The sequence below is a fragment of the Malus domestica genome, chromosome 11, assembly GCF_042453785.1.
Source record: "Malus domestica chromosome 11, GDT2T_hap1".
In the NCBI taxonomy this organism is placed as follows: Eukaryota; Viridiplantae; Streptophyta; class Magnoliopsida; order Rosales; family Rosaceae; genus Malus; species Malus domestica.
Window position 1 is genome coordinate 4,640,514 of NC_091671.1, and position 16,999 is coordinate 4,657,512.

Genomic DNA, 16,999 nt, shown 5'->3' on the forward strand with positions numbered 1-16,999 from the left:
TTCATAAACAGATGATCTGTTAGATAACTATCTCGTTTTGAGATTTTTTTTTTTCACCATTTATAAATTTCCTACATTTCGAACACAAGAAATAAAAATAAAAACAACAAAAAAAACTTCAAACAATCAATTTTATTTATTTTTATAAAAAACAATTCAAACAAAAACCGTCTTTTGCTATTTTTTTAATTTTGGTCTCGCAAAACCCTAAATAAAATAAAAACAAAACAGAATTATTCTCTCCCACGTACAGGAAGATCTCCCCTTAAAACCCTACAACAAACAAACTCATCCTCCACCGCAGCTTCCACCGAAAACCTTTCCGTACTTTTCTCTCCTCCTCCTCCTCCCAATTAAAACTCCCGACATTCCTCCTCTGACAAAAAAACAAGATCCCCAAATCTTCTCTCCGGTTTTTATTTATCATCTCTCACTCTCCTTTCAACCAATCTAAACCCACAACCCGGACCGACCCGATTCCCCCCGGTTCGGTCTCATCTCGGCATCCCATGATGCCGGAGAGCGAACAACGACATCCGCTGCTGGCGCCGCAGCAGCCGCGCATCCCAGACAATGCCCTGTTCGGGAAGTACGAGCTCGGCAAGCTCCTTGGGTGCGGCGCCTTCGCCAAAGTCTACCACGCCCGCAACGTCCGCAGCGGCCAGAGCGTCGCCGTCAAAGTTATCAACAAGAAGAAGCTGGCCGGCACCAGCCTCATGTCCAACATCAAGCGCGAGATCACCATCATGCGCCGCCTCCGCCACCCCAACATCGTCAAGCTCTACGAGGTTCTCGCCTCGAAGACCAAGATTTACTTCGTCATGGAGTTCGTGAAAGGCGGGGAGCTTTTCGCCAAGGTGTCGAAGGCACGGTTCTCGGAGAATCTTAGCCGGAAGTACTTCCAGCAGCTCATCTCCGCCGTCGGGTACTGCCACTCTCGCGGCGTCTACCACCGGGACTTGAAACCCGAGAATTTGCTCGTTGACGAGAACGGGGATTTGAAGGTTTCGGATTTCGGTCTCAGCGCCGTGACCAACCAGATCCGACCCGACGGGCTCCTCCACACGCTTTGCGGGACCCCCGCTTACGTGGCCCCGGAGATTTTGACGAAGAAGGGATACGACGGCGCCAAGGTGGATGTGTGGTCGTGCGGCGTGATACTGTACGTTTTGAACGCCGGGTTCCTGCCGTTCAACGACCCAAATCTGATGGCCATGTATAAGAAGATTTACAAGGGAGAATTTCGGTGCCCGAAATGGATGTCGTCGGATCTGAAGCGGTTTTTGGGTCGGCTCATGGACACAAACCCCGCGACCCGGATCACGATCGACGAGATTTTGAAGGACCCGTGGTTCAGAAAAGGCGGATGCAAGGAGATCAAATTCTACGACGATGATTATTCAATGGACGACGCCAAAGTTGGCGGCGAGGAGGAGCAGAAGGGCATGATGAGCCTGAACGCGTTCGATTTGATTTCGTTCTCGGCCGGGCTGGACCTGTCCGGGTTGTTCGAGCAGTCGAGCAGCAGCCCGGCGGAAGACGGTGAGCGATTTATCTCGGAAGATACAGTGGAGAACGTGGTGGATAGAGTGGCGGAGTTTGCAAAGGCGGAGAAGCTGAGGGTGAGGAGGAAGAAGGATTGGGGGCTGGAGATGGAAGGCCAGAATGGGAATTTATCAATCGGGGTGGAGGTCTCCAGATTGACGGAAAATCTAGTGGTGGTGGAGGCCAAGAGGACGGGCGGCGACGCCGGGCCGTACAAGGAGATGTGGAAGAACAAGCTCAGGCCTTACCTGATTTGCCCAGATGATCAAAGTCCCTCATCGTCAATGTCAACTCCTCCTTCGTCCTCCTCCTCGCCCGCTTGCCCAGTCGACGAATGTTGATTGTGGGTGTCGAACGACATGTCGCTTTTTGGAATGGTAATTAAAGTTAATCAAGTAATTAATTAATAAAAATTAAAAAAAAAAGGTGATTGGTTGTTGTGTTTGTACTGGCAAAAGGGATTAATAAAGATTACTAAGCCTGATTTTTGTAATCTGGGATTAAGACTGGGATTAGGGAAAAGAGATATATGTGCATGTATAGGGGAGGTGATATATATATTATTTATATATAGCCTTTGATAGGGGCAATGTACAAGTTAAGTTGTACAGATTATATGTGTAAGTTGATGAGGGCAAGAGAGGATGAAGGGTTAGATTTAAATCTAATCAAAATCTGACTCTTTTTGCAATGCATCTTGTATAATTGTATTGATTCTTTCTTCTTCCAATTTTGGTGTTTGTATTTAAAATCTTCGGTCTAATGACGTTTATTTATCTAGAATATGGGTTAGAAGTGTTCTGATTTCTAACTTTTGTGTCGTTTTCGTGTCATACATCTTATCATAACGGATCGTGTCGTGGCAAACTCGCTATCTTAACGGATTTTTATCAGGTGAGCCGATAACGACCCAATTCGTCAACGGATCGTGTTATTTCTTGTCGGGTTAACGAGTATTGTCTATATTTGAAAAATGATATCTTATAGAATTCTTAATGAGTGATTTGATAACGACCCGACTCGTTCACAGGTGATCCGATAAGACCTAAATCGTTAACAGGTTGATTCGAAACTTATAATTTTTGTGTCAAGTTAATGGATAGTCCACAAAATTACCAGGCCAAGCCTACTCACAATACAAACTGTGATTGAACACCGATAAACTCATAACTGGTTAAGATAACTGAATATTTTGATTTCGGACTCCTTATATGGAGTGGAAAGTTTGTGAGTGACAGTACAAACTGTAACTCAAACTTTAGAACCAAGTATTTCGGTGGGTTATTATGGGTTGCTGATTCCACACCTTTTCATTCTCTTCCTCATTCATGACTTTTTCGATTCAAGATGGTATCCGTTCAAGTAAATAAATACGACAAAATTATATTTTATTTTTTCATATTGAAAAAATCTTAAATTTGAATCCTTCGTCCCACTATCGCATCTCAAATTTTTAATTTGACAACTGTAATTTGGTTGCTGTCACATATTGGGTTGATAAGGACCGAAAGAATGGAGTATTTATCAATTATGAACTTGCTGCCATTTGCCTACCCATTTATTTTTTATTCTTTTATATTGAATGGAGTAGACACAAAGCATCATAATCATATAATAAATAATGAATGTGACCATATAGCAAATTGGTTTAAATTGCCAGCCTTCCTCTATATTACGGAAAGGGATTATCTATGGATCCTTCCTCCCAATCAATTAATTTTGGATATTCGGACTATTGAAATTTGATACAACGATTACAAACAGGAGTTTACTTTAAAATTTATAATAACTTTAGTCGTTAGATCAAATTTCTACGGCTCAAATTCCCAGATTTTGTGGATTAGGAGGAAAGGATCCGGAGAGGATCCCTTTCCCTATATTATGGGCAAAATTATTAAAAATACACATTTAGTGCTCATACCAAACCAATTATTTGGAACCAAGACCTTTCTAAATCTCTACGTTTGGAGTCTGCAAACGCAAAAATCTGAGTCGTCCAAGGAGGAAAGAGAGATTCAAACTCTTAGTTTGCGTGAGGTATGATAATGAATGGACAATTGGGGGCTGTAAGATTTGAATGAATGGTCCATATTTCTGTGTTTGAGGACTCTAGACTAAGAGATTAAGATTCAGTCATTTAATACTACCATCTAGTGATATTTCTCTTTACTTGTATGTGAGAGGTCTTAGGTTCAATTCTTGCTAAATACGAATTTAAACTATATTATTGTTAGTTTATTGTGAGACTAAACCCCTTTCATTTTTTTAATATATATAATATCGTTTGTGTGAAAAAGAAAAAAAAAAGATTCAATTATTTGGCCTGAACTGGTTGGAATAATTGCCAAGTTGCAAAGATTTTAGGAACCGATTTCAGGTGACAGAGTGCTCTGCATCATTTATTTTATTTTATTTATTGCAGTGACGTTTTGATGCACTGTTTTGTGTTAATTACTTCAATAATTCATCAAGAAAGTGTTTAGGTCGGCCAGCAAGTATAGGCAAGGAGGGACAAAAGCAAAATTATGGGCATCAATCATGAAACGGATAAGTTCAAGTAAAGAATATAATAGAGTAATTGGGAGGGAGAATGGAGTTGGGAGGAAGCTAGCTCTATTTTTCATGATGAGAGAATGAAGTTTATTATTCGTTTGAAAGTATTTTTAAAATAATTGAAAATATTTTTAATGAAAGTGTTTTTAAAACCAATCATTAATAAAAATGCAAGTAAATCTTGAAAAAATCACCTTAAATGCTTTTCAAATGACTAAACACTTTTGATGAAAGTGCTTTTCAAACCAATCATTAGTAAAAATGCAAGTAAATCTTGAAAAATCACTTGAAATGCTTATAAAATTACTAAATTTTTTTTATGATAGTGCTTTTGGAACCAATCCTTGGTAAAATTACAAGTGAATCTTGAAAAAACACTTGAAGTGCTTCCTGGAAGAATTAACTGGTGATTCTTGCAGAAAACACTTCAAGTGCTTTTGGAACCTAAAAACACTTTCATCAAAAACGTTTTCAATCATTTTAAAACTACTTCCGAACAAATCCTTAATGAGAAGAAATTTTGTGTGTGCTGGTGTCTCTGTAGGGTACCACACTTAAGAGCCCAAATAGAGTGAGTTGAGTCTTTTGATGAGAGGTGCCGGATGAATGACGTGGTCCAAAGCACCAATCAAGAATTTCTCCCTTAACAGAAGAACAAATGTATAATGTAGTATATCCTTGTCTTACTTTTATCCTGTCTATATGGGAATATGGAGTTGTGTCTGTCTAAAATGATGCAAATGAAATCTCTAGTCGCTTATCGTGGAGAAAAGTATAGATTTGTCTGTTCGAGGACCACGCAATTCCAACCCAATTCATATTCTCAGGTCTCAGCGATCAGTGGTTCAATTTCCATGTTTGGTTCGCGGATCAGTGGTTCAATTTCCAACTTTAAGTTCTCCTTTTCATTTCTAAAGTGGAATTTGGTGAATAAAACTGTATACTTGCGAGTGAATCCGAATATCTAAATCGTATATGTGCCAATATAATTGTTTTTTCGGGCGCTTCGAATTCTGTAGGTGAAGGAGTATGTTTCGACAAGAGTTGGTCTAAAGCGAGTGTGTTTACGTACTGATACAAAATGGGGAATGAAGCCAAGGGATCATGAGCTCATTGACTTGATGGAAAGGTAGACACACTCTTGTAAAAGTACTATTTTAAACCAATGTCGGGATTACCTCATCGGTTACACCGATTCAATGTGGTACAAGAAACCACACATTCCTCTATTATCTTCAATTGGTGTATGCGCACATATGTATCAGATTTTATTGACCAAGACGGATACGGTTTTCCCAATTGATGTGGCAAGTTGTGCAATGCAAATTGAAGAGGTCAGTGTGGCTTGTTTATACTGACATTATGCAGCATATAAGCAGCATTTTCTCCAGTAATACTATCATTTTTAATCAATATATCTGATTTTGCAGAGTCTGAAAGCAAATAAGTCTCTGGTCCAACCTGCGGTATGGAGTTTATTGTTATCTAATCAGTTGATAAGCACAAGCACACTATTTATTTATGCGTATCAGTGTTTAAAATGACGTAACACTCCGGGTTTGGTTCTTATTTCAGGTGATGGTGAGCTCGAAATCTGGAGCTGGTATTCGAAGTTTAAGAACAGTGCTAGCGAAGATTGCCCCGTGTTGCCAAAGTCTAATATGTAGTAAGGGGTATCATGGAATTTGTTTCTAGAACCTTTTGTTATGTGAATTCATCTGTACTTATAGGCTGCGGTGTGCTGCTTGTACGATTGTTTTGGCTTGGAAGCCAAAAGTCTCAAAACTCATAGAGGTGCCGGATGTGTTTGATGCAGATTGTTCGCCTACACAGATTGAGCAGGGGTGCCGATATAGTTTGGCAATGCCTGTCTCGATTAGCTGGGGTGACGATGAAGGTTGAGTTGACATTTGGCAAGTTAAATGAGAGTTAGTTTTGTTTGTACCATACTTGACCAATCCCGAAACTACTGAGCACCGGTCAACGTTATACCGTCAAGGACCTAGAAGAGCTTCCCTTCAACCAGGAGGCCAATCACAATGCGACACGTGTCGACATCAGAAGCCAATCACAGCTCGACACGTGTCAACATCAGAAGCCAATCACAACACGACACGTGTCGATGTTAGAACAAAACTAGAAACTCTCCTCTATAAATAGGGATCATTCTCCCACAATAATCTCTAATGTCATTTTGTACTAAACTATTCACTAGAACTCACTAAACCAGAGCTTGAACCTATGTATTTGTGTAAACCCTTCACAATTAATGAGAACTCCTCTACTCCGTGGACGTAGCCAATCTGGGTAAACCACGTACATCCTGTGTTTGCTTCTCTGTCTCTATTCATTTACGTACTTATCCTCACTAGTGACCGAAGCAACCAAGCGAAGGTCACAAAACCTGACACTTTCTGTTGTACCAAAGACCATCCGGTTCTGTGCATCAACATTTGGCGCCGTCTGTGGGAAAGACACTTACTCCCACTCTCTTCAGCTTTGTTAAGCTGGTTTCCACCGCTCGTACACTTTCTTTTGGCCAAACATCTCTCTCCAACATGGGGAGCGAAAGAAGCCACAACACACAGAATGACACCCCTGCTGGACCTAGTATGAAGCAACGAAGGCAGGAAGGAAATAGAGTTACTCTTCAAGCTAAAGTCGATGAGCTAGAGGTTCAGAACAACAAGATAGCGATGAAGAATGAAGTCCTCCAGGAACAATATGAAAAACTTTTCGAGATGCTTCACGAGGCTAGGCAGGCTCAAACACACAAGCTCGTCGCCCCTGTCGAGGTCAACAATCAACTGAATTCCCCCCAACACGGAGGGTCGCCGATATCCGACACGGACATCCCTGATAGGGATCGAGCTACACATCAATGTGATAATCAACATGAGACTTCTCTCAACCCGGCTGCTTCAACCCAAAGCAGGAGAAGTAGAGGAAAACACCTCATCACAGAGGGTGTGGAAGGATCAAAAGCTGTCTATCGCGATTGTCGAGACTTCCTAAAGCAACGTCGAGAGAATCCCATCCACATAAGCTCGAAGATCAATGACCCAAGGGTTTCTGAAAGACTCGGTCCTCTTCCACGACCCAGGCCATCTGCCAATCTAGAGAAGGGGCAACAAGTCCCAGAAGAATATGAAGGTACTGGGGACTCGGAAACATTCCGACAAACTCACTCTAGAAGTCAGTATAGCGAGTCCAGAGAAAAATCACGCTATCTTGATCAAACTTTCTTACTTCCAAGAGGCGATGGGGACTTAAAGAAGAAAACTTCGGTGGTGCACGACTCCGCTCAGGACCCCCTTGTCCTGCAACTCCTTGAGGAAGTAAACAAGCTGAAGGTTGAACGTCAAGCCGAGATACCTGACTGGAACCAACCCAGGCCTGGCCCTCTCACAAGAAGGATCCTCAACACTCCCCTCCAAGCGAAGACAAAGAAGAAGCTTGATTTACAGCTCTATACTGGAAGGGAAGACCCGATTGAACACCTTAACCTCTTTGAGTCCACCATGGTATACCGGTGACACACCGACGAAGAACGGTGCCTTCTCTTCCCCTCCACCCTCTCTGGCGGAGCTTTAAACTGGTATTGCCGTCTTCCACCTGAGACAGTAGACTCATTTGAAGAGTTGAGGAAGCTGTTTGTCTCTCAACACATCTTCCAGACCGATCGCTTGCATTCCGCAGATGACTTGTACACTATTCACCAGAAGCCGGACGAGTCATTACGAAAGTACGCTGGCCGCTTCAGCCATGAGTATTCTCGCTGCGCTGAGGCAGATGACAAGACCGCCCTCAAGGCTTTCACGGCAGGCTTACGTGACTGTTTCTTCAAGTACATGATCAATGCCAACACTTGGAAGACTTACTCTGAGGTGATGACACAAGCTTACAACCATGCCTCCGCCGAGGCAAGGACATATCAAGGGAAACCCCCTACAGTCACCCCTTATCAGCAAGTAGGGAGTGAAGGCCAGATCCAACCGAATGAAAAGACCTCAACCTTCCAAATGGTAGCAGCACACCCCCCTGCCTCATTTAATGCTTCGCCAAGTCAGCAAACATATCAATCTCAGGGCAAAAGGAAAGACTTCCATCCTCACCAATCTCATTTTAATAAAAAGAATAAGGGGCACTATAGCGATAACTCAGGATATCGTCACAATAATGCCCACCCCCAGGCAGTCAATGCAGTGGGCCAATCACGTGTCAAGACAGGCCCTACCCCAAGGTATGAGACATACACCTCTTTGAATGCTACATGTGCTGCCATCTACCCCAGTATAGCTCACCTGATACCAAAGCCAAAGCCAAGACAGCCAGATTACAAGTCCACGAAGAACACGGGCATGTTTTGCTGCTACCACGAGTATAATGGCCATGATAGTGAGAAGTGCATTATCCTCCGTGACCATATTGAAGCTTTGGCACGTGAAGGAAAAATTGATCAGTTCCTCCTTCACCCTCCAAGGGATAACCGTAACCAACGCCAGGTGAATGTGATATATTCCATAAGCGGCGGCACACCCATGTCTGAATCTTCCAATAGGGCCATGAAAAGCAGTGAACGAACTTTGAAACCTGGCCATCAAGTGTTTCATGTGGAAGACATCAGAGGAGGCAAGTATCAAAAGCCTAACTGGGATCCAATATGTTTTTACCCTGAGGAAGAAAGAGGTATCATCTACCCTCACAATGACCCGCTGATCGTGGAAGCTCACATAGTAAATTTTGATGTGAAACGAATCCTGATAGACACAGGTGCTTCAGTCAATATCATGTTTGCTGAAGCTTTCAAGGCACTTAATGTAGCTGAACACTTGCTCGATCGCTCGATTTCTCCTCTGATAAGCTTCTCTGGCGATATCGTGCAACCTTTAGGGAGTATACACTTACCCTTCACCATTGGTACAGTCCCCTACACAGCTACTATTACCACTAACTTCCTAGTGGTCAACTGCCCGACAGCATACAATGTCATCTTTGGGCGCACAGGCATCAATGATCTCAAGGCCATGGTATCTATACATATGTTGTTGATGAAGTTTCCAACCCCTTTCGGCAATGGGTACATCAGGGGAGATCAACTTAGTGCTCGATCATGTTACAACACTTCAGTCAAACAACAACACCTGCCTGTCCCCAAGGAGACTCTCTTTATACATAACCAAGTTGTAAAGACCAGTCCAGATGAATCCAACTCGGGTCTTCAGGATGGCAACAGTCAACCCGACGACCCTCGAGATAACTCATTCACCCAGCAAGCACAACCCGCTGAAGAGTTAGAGAAGGTCTCTATCTCCAGAGACCATCCAGACCGCATGGTGAATATTGGCACCACTTTGTCACCACCCCTTCGGTTGTCGCTGATCTCCTTTTTGCAAGAGAACGCCGAGGTCTTCGCTTGGTCATATAAAGATATGCCGGGCATCTCTCCCGATATCATCTGTCACCACTTGAGTATTGATCCCAAGACCAAACCAGTAAAACAGAAGCGAAGATCTTATGATGTTGAACGATACGAGGCCATGAAAGCAGAAGTTGAAAAACTCAAGGACATAGGCTTCGTCCGTGAAGTCAATTACCCAACATGGGTAGCAAATGTTGTCCTTGTTAAGAAAAATCCGACCAAGGAAAGTCTCCTGCTTCAAAAGGTCTTGTGGAGAATGTGTGTCGACTACACCGACCTAAACAAAGGATGCCCGAAGGATAGTTTCCCCCTTCCTCTCATTGATAGACTTATAGACTCTACGGCAGGGTGTGAGCTCTTGAGCTTCATGGACGCTTATTCAGGATACAACCAAATCCTCATGAACCCCTCAGACCAAGAACACACGGCCTTCACTACTGACAAGGGACTATATTGCTATAAAGTTATGCCTTTCGGCCTAAAGAATGCAAGAGCAACTTATCAGAAACTGGTCAATTCAATGTTCGCCGAACAGATTGGGAAGAGCATGGAAGTTTATGTTGATGATATGTTAGTCAAGAGCAAACATGCTGACCAACACATCACCAACCTATCTGAAACTTTCACCATTCTAAATAGGTATCGAATGAGGTTGAACCCTAACAAATGTGCCTTCGGCGTGGGCTCTGGCAAATTCTTAGGCTTCATGATTAGCCAACGAGGCATTGAAGCTAACCCCGAAAAGATCAAAGCAATCCTCGACATGAAAGAGCCAGTAACTTCAAAAGACATCCAAAACCTTACTGGCAAGGTGGCAGCCTTAACCAGATTCATCTCTAAGGCCACAGACAGATGTGCTCCTTTCTTCAAAGCACTCAAGGGAAATAAGAAGTACATTACATGGACGGAGGAATGTGCCAAGGCATTCAGGAACCTCAAAGAGTACATGAGTAAAGCCCATCTGTTCTCCAAACCAGAAGTTGGTGACACTCTCATTATCTATCTATCGGTTTCAGCTTCAGCAGTTAGTTCTGTTCTTATTCGAAATGACAGTGGGGTCGAAAGGCCCGTCTACTACGCTAGCAATGCCCTACAAGATGCAGAGACACGATACTCCAACATTGAGAAATTAGCTCTAGCATTGGTCATGTCTGCTCGGAAACTTCGCCCTTATTTCCAAGCACACGCCATCATCGTGCTTACCAATCACCCTCTTCGACAGATACTTCAGAGTCCTGACACGTCTGGACGAATGATCAAATGGGCTATAACATTGGGTGAGTTTGACATCTCCTACCAACCAAAACCAGCCGAAAAAGGTCAAGCAGTAGCAGATTTCATCGCCGACTTCACATATCCTGTTGACATTGCTTCTACACCTGAAGCAGTAGCTTCATTACCATCGGAAGCTCAGAAAGTAGAATCAACGACCCCAGCATGGAGTCTGTATGTTGATGGCTCATCAAACCAACAGGGCTGCAGAGCAGGATTAGTCCTCACTACCCCCAACAAAGTGGCGATGGAATACGCTCTTCGTTTCAAATTAAAGGCATCGAACAACGAGGCCGAATACGAAGCCCTTCTAGCAGGCTTACGTTTGGCCAAACACCTTGGGGTTAAACGAATCGATATCTTCAGTGACTCCCAATTAGTGGTCAACCAAGTCACAAACAACTTTGATGCTAAGGATAGCTCCATGGCAGCATATCTTGCGCAAACGCGACTTTTGCTCAAGCACTTCCACTACCAGATCACCCAAGTTCCTTGAGCGGTAAACAGTCATGCAGACGCTTTGGCTCGCCTTGCCTCGGCAGTGGAAGACAAGATTGGGAGAAAAATTCATGTCGAATTGTTGGCAGAACCGAGCACCATGGTCGCGGAGGTGTGCAATTTACAACAAGAAGATAGTTGGATCACCCCAATTTATAAATTCCTTGCTCATGGCACCCTTCCAATTGACAAAGTCCAAGCTAAACAGATTCGATACAAGTCTGCCCGCTACCTGATCATTAATGACCAACTCTACAAGCGCGGTTTCACCCTGCCATACCTAAGATGCCTTACACCTGCGGAGGCGGAAATTGTCCTTCGGGAAATACATGAAGGAGTCTGCGGAGATCATGCTGGGTCTCGATCCCTAGCACACAAGACTTTTCGCCAAGGATACTATTGGCCAACACTCCACCAAGATGCCATCAGAATATCTCGCTCAAGTGATAAGTGTCAACGCTACGCAACTATCCCTCACTCCCCTCCCGAGCCGCTCACTCCTATGATCAGCCCTTGGCCCTTCGCCCAATGGGGACTTGATTTGATCGGCCCAATGCCTGCAGGGAAAGGCAAGGTCCGCTATGCAATCGTTGCAGTTGACTACTTCACAAAGTGGGCTGAAATAGAACCCTTGGCAGCCATTACTGAGGGAAAAATAGAAGACTTCGTATGGAAGAACATCCTCTGCAGATTCGGCATTCCCAATGCGATAGTCACGGACAATGGGCGGCAGTTCGACAACAAGAAGTTCAAGATGTTCTGCTCTAAGTTCAACATCAACTTATGTTTTGCCTCTCCAGCCCATCCCCAGTCTAACGGACAAGTCGAGGCCGTTAACAAAATAATCAAGCGCACTCTGAAAACTAGCTTGGACAAAGTTAAAGGTTGTTGGCCAGAATTCGTACCCCAAGTCCTTTGGTCATACCGCACTTCATATCGGACTTACACAGGAGAAACTCCATTCTCACTTGCTTTTGGTACAGAAGCAGTTGTCCCAGTTGAGCTTGAGCAAGCAACATACCGAATCCAGAACTACATACAGAGTGAGAACGACAAGCAACTCACCCTCAACCTGGATCTAGTCGAGGAACACAGAAATCAGGCTCACCTGAGGAATGTCGCCTACAAGCAGCGCATCTCCAACTACTACGACTCAAGGGTCAAACCTCGCTCTTTCAAAGTGGGAGACTGGGTGCTGAAGAAAAGATTACTCTGTGATAGGGTTTCGAGTGAAGGAACACTCAGTCCTAACTGGGACGGACCGTTCGAGGTCATTGGCATCAGCCGCCCTGGCTCCTACAAGCTCAGAAACTCCGATGGCAAGACCCTTGGCCATCCATGGAATGCTGACCACTTGAAGTACTATTACAAATAGACTCACATTGTACAAGTGTTAAGCTACAGCCGTTCGGCATCCTATGTAACAAAGACCATTTGGTATGAATTCAATAAAGAGGTGATTTAGCCAACTTGGCCCTAAACTCTTTTACATTCTGAGCAATGAAACACTTAAGTGTTGAAGCTTTAACACAAATGTTTCCAATACAAAACAAAATCTAAGTATGTGTCAACAAGACTATACAAAGGATCTACATCATACATTCCAACACATTCATACATAAACATCATACATTCCAACACATTCATACATAAACATCATACATTCCAATACATTCATACATAAACATCATACATTCCAACACATTCATGCATAAACATTATACATTCCAACACATCCATACATAAGCCAACTGTGCTTCGAAAGGGTTCAACACACTTTGTGTCATTCGACATTTGCCACAATGTGCCTCGACACCTTGCCCTTATTCTCACCAACTAGGTGATGAAGGAACTCACATTTGTACCACCAACTAGCCAACTAGGTGATGAAATGTACAACCCGTACTCTAATATTTTTTGGAAACTTGCCACCCTTATCACCAATCAGGTGAAGAAGGAACTCATCTTCATGCCACCAACCAGGTGATGAAATGTACAACGCGTACTTTCCTTCATGCCACCAACCAGGTGATGAAATGTACAATGCGGACTCTCCTTCATGTCACCAACCAGGTGATGAAATGTGATGAAAGGTGATTAAGGAATTCACATTCGTACCACCAACCAAGTGATGAAAGCAACCCACCATTCATTCCACTAACCAGAAGACGAGTGGTACAACTTGTACATGTGAACTCCTAGCATTCACAAATAATCAAAAACCATCAAGCTTTACAACTCAACTAGGGGAGCACTTATGCCTAACAAGAGCTATAGTCACCAACAAAGTCTTATTGCAAGCCAACAATGGCTTCAATGCATGGTATACGAAGATCAAGCTCTTCAGCCCTCTTGCATCTGCTTCAGACATTTCTCCTCTGTAACAATGCAAACACTACAACTCATAGAAAGCTTCAAACGCTCTTGATCAAGACTGTTCGAAGCAAATTCAATTTATATGGTTCATCCAAACCTTCGACTACTACAAGATGTGGCTTGCATCACAATCTCTCGCTTAACAGTATGGAAGCAAAATTTGTATACGTTGTCTCTCCCACATTTTTAAATTTCTAGTTTTCCCAAAAAAAAAAAAAAAAAAAAAAAGAAGAGGAAATTGGAAATTGGGAAATTCAACAAAGCTTCATCAATGGAACACAACTACAATCCTCAAAAGCTTTGCACTATCTTCATCAAGATAGTGCAAAGCACAATCAATTTATGGTGCCAACAAAAAGCTTCATCAATGGAGGACAAGTATCAATCTCCAAAGCTTCGCATTATGTTCATCAAGATAGTGCGAAGCACAATCAATTTATGGTGCCAACAAAAACTTCATCAATGGAGGACAAGTATCAATCTCCAAAGCTTCGCACTATGTTCATCAAGATAGTGCGACGCACAATCAATTTATGGTGCCAACAAAAACTTCATCAATGGAGGACAAGTATCAATCTCCAAAGCTTCGCACTATGTTCATCAAGATAGTGCGACGCACAATCAATTTATGGTGCCAACAAAAGCTTCATCAATGGAGGACAAGTATCAATCTCCAAAGCTTCGCACTATGTTCATCAAGATAGTGCGAAGCACAATCAATTTATGGTGCCAACAAAAGCTTCATCAATGGAGGACAAGTATCAATCTCCAAAGCTTCGCACTATGTTCATCAAGATAGTGCGAAGCACAATCAATTTATAGTGCCAACAAAAGCTTCACCTATAAAGCTTCAACCCTAAAGCTTCACCTATAAAGCTTCAACCCCAAAGCTTCACCTATAAAGCTTCAACACAAAGCTTCACATATAAAGCTTCAACACCAAAGCTTCACCTATAAAGCTTCAAACACAAAGCTTCACCTATCAAGCTTCAACCCCAAAGCTTCACCTATAAAGCTTCAAACACAAAGCTTCACCTATAAAGCTTCAACACCAAAACTTCACCTACAATACCAAATTTCAACACCAAAACACATACAAGCTTCACACACTCTTCATCAAGATAGTGCGAAGCTAATTCCAGTGGAGCTGAATTTTGGACATCTTATAGTTCTTGAGCAGATGAACAACTTTCACGAAGGAAATTTTTCTATTTGAGCGACGGAAGTTAGAGTGTTGAAGCTCCAAACATGACGGTCAGATTTCTGCAAGCTTCAAAGCTGCTGCGGTGTTTCGAAGATCTGGAAATATTCAACCGTTAGTTTGTTCTGAATTTTTGATATGTTATGGAAAAGATGATGAGGAACAACTTCGATGAAGAAAGTATGTTGATCTGAACAAGAGAAATGGAGTTTCGAAGCTCACAACAAGTCTGACGGGTTAACAGAAAATTGATGAACAGTTACTCATCATACCTGCATTTCTGAAGTTGTACTACTCCGATGGATCTCAAATTTGGATATGTTGTAGTTCACAAGATAAGGAACAACTTTCATGCAGACGACTTTGCAATCTCAGCTATAGAGAATGGTGTTATCTTGCATCCACTAAGGCTGATTAGTGGAAACGAAAAGCAATTCCACCAAAGAAAAGATGAAAAAGAGAGAAAAGCTACTAATTGCACTTGATCTTGTCTAGTCAATAACATGCAGCATCAAACACACGAAAGTTGGAAATATTTTTAGATAAGGCATATATGAAGGTGTGACATCAAAACACGGCTTCGTTACTTTGACAAATTAGTAGCAAGCAAGACACCTCATTCGGCAACTCTCCTCGCCTGAAGACTTGGGGGACTCCCACCATATGCTACTGCACCTTGATACTCGGCAGTCTCACAACCACTCAATGACTTGGATTTTTCAAGTCTCCAACCGAGAAGTTTTCCTCACTCGGGAAATTAAGGGAACACTACCTCAAACTACATGCTTCACTCACAAAGCTTCAACAATACAAGTTTCAACAAAAGAAAAAATTCAAAGAACTTTCTGAAGAAGGCTTTGGTGTATTTAACACAATATGTTGAAATGAAGCAAAGCTTATTTATTAATATTTTCGATAAAGCCACAAATATGTACATATACATGAGTCAAAATAAATAAACAAAAGGGAGCCTTCACAAAGGTTGTTTAGGGGAAGCCTCAGCAGTCGGTAGAGCCCCAGAAAGAGAAAGCACCGGATGGTGGTTATCCGGAGCCTCAGTACTTGACAAAACCCCAGAAGGATGAGGCATTGGAGGTTCATCATTTGAAGCTTCATTACCAGGTACAGCCCCAGAGGACGAAGGCAATAAATGCCTTTGGAACAAACCCACAAACCGCTGATGATCAAGTAAAACCTTACCATCAGATTCCTTCATCTGGTCAAGCTTCCTCTTCATGTTTGTAGCATAGTCATGGGCGAGCCGGTGCAACTGTTTATTCTCATGCTTGAGCCCTCTAATCTCCTGTTTGAGACTCATCACTTCAGCAGCCAATGATTCAACTTGGCGGGTTCTAGCAAATAGGCGTTGGGCCATATTAGACACAGAACCTGCACACTGAACACTAAGAGCCAGAGAGTCCTTAACAGCCAACTCATCAGACCGTTTGGAAAGTAGTCTGTTATCTTTGGGAGTGAGAAGGTTCCTGGCCACCACTGCAGCGGTCATATCATTCTTCATCACAGAATCCCCAACGGTAAGAGGACCAGTAGGGGATATGAGGGATGGGCACCATATGTTGTCTGGAGAAGGCGTGGCTGTCTCTTCTCCAAGGTTCAAGTCAAAACGATGGTCGGAGGGTCCAGACATTTTCAAATGTGTTGAAGAGGGAAGAGGTCAAACAAATCAAGATCTTAGAAGTGCAAGAAGGGAGCTTCTACTGGTAGAGATTCAAGTGTGCTGTGGAACTTAATGTCAGCCTCTATAAAAATCTGCACTCGACGGAGCTTCAGAAATCGAAGAGGCGTTTGCTTTCTCAAAAGCTGGGCTACTCAGAGACCACGAGGGCCGATCTCAGAAATCGAAGAAGCACCTGCTTTTTCAGCCTCGTCAGCACCTGTCACATGCACACTCAGCTTTGCGGAAATTACGGGCAATCTGTCGAAGATTTCTGGTGAGGTAGAAAGCACGTGAATCTTACTGTTCAATCACCACTCTCCACATGCACCATCAACTCCTCGGGTACCACATATAACTTTGTCAAAGATCTCTGACAAAGTTTAGGCACGAGAATTTCGAAGGAACAGCACCACTGCTTGACAACTGGAAAGTCCCTATGTGTGTCGACCTCCGT

At 43.0% G+C, this 16,999-nt stretch overlaps 1 protein-coding gene and 1 long non-coding RNA gene across 2 annotated transcripts; both read left to right on the top strand.

Moving 5' to 3' along the window:
• The first annotated feature begins 512 nt into the window (after positions 1-512).
• LOC103412774 (CBL-interacting serine/threonine-protein kinase 11-like) lies at positions 513-1,886 on the top strand. Its single transcript, NM_001328792.1, is given in 1 exon segment — positions 513-1,886. A coding segment is annotated over 1 exon segment (1,374 nt).
• Positions 1,887-4,831: 2,945 nt separating this feature from the next.
• Positions 4,832-6,417, top strand: LOC139189651 (uncharacterized). The gene is made up of 3 exons (XR_011573478.1): positions 4,832-5,432; positions 5,529-5,564; positions 5,674-6,417. It is a non-coding gene; the product is annotated as an uncharacterized lncRNA (long non-coding RNA).
• The last annotated feature ends 10,582 nt before the right edge of the window (positions 6,418-16,999 follow it).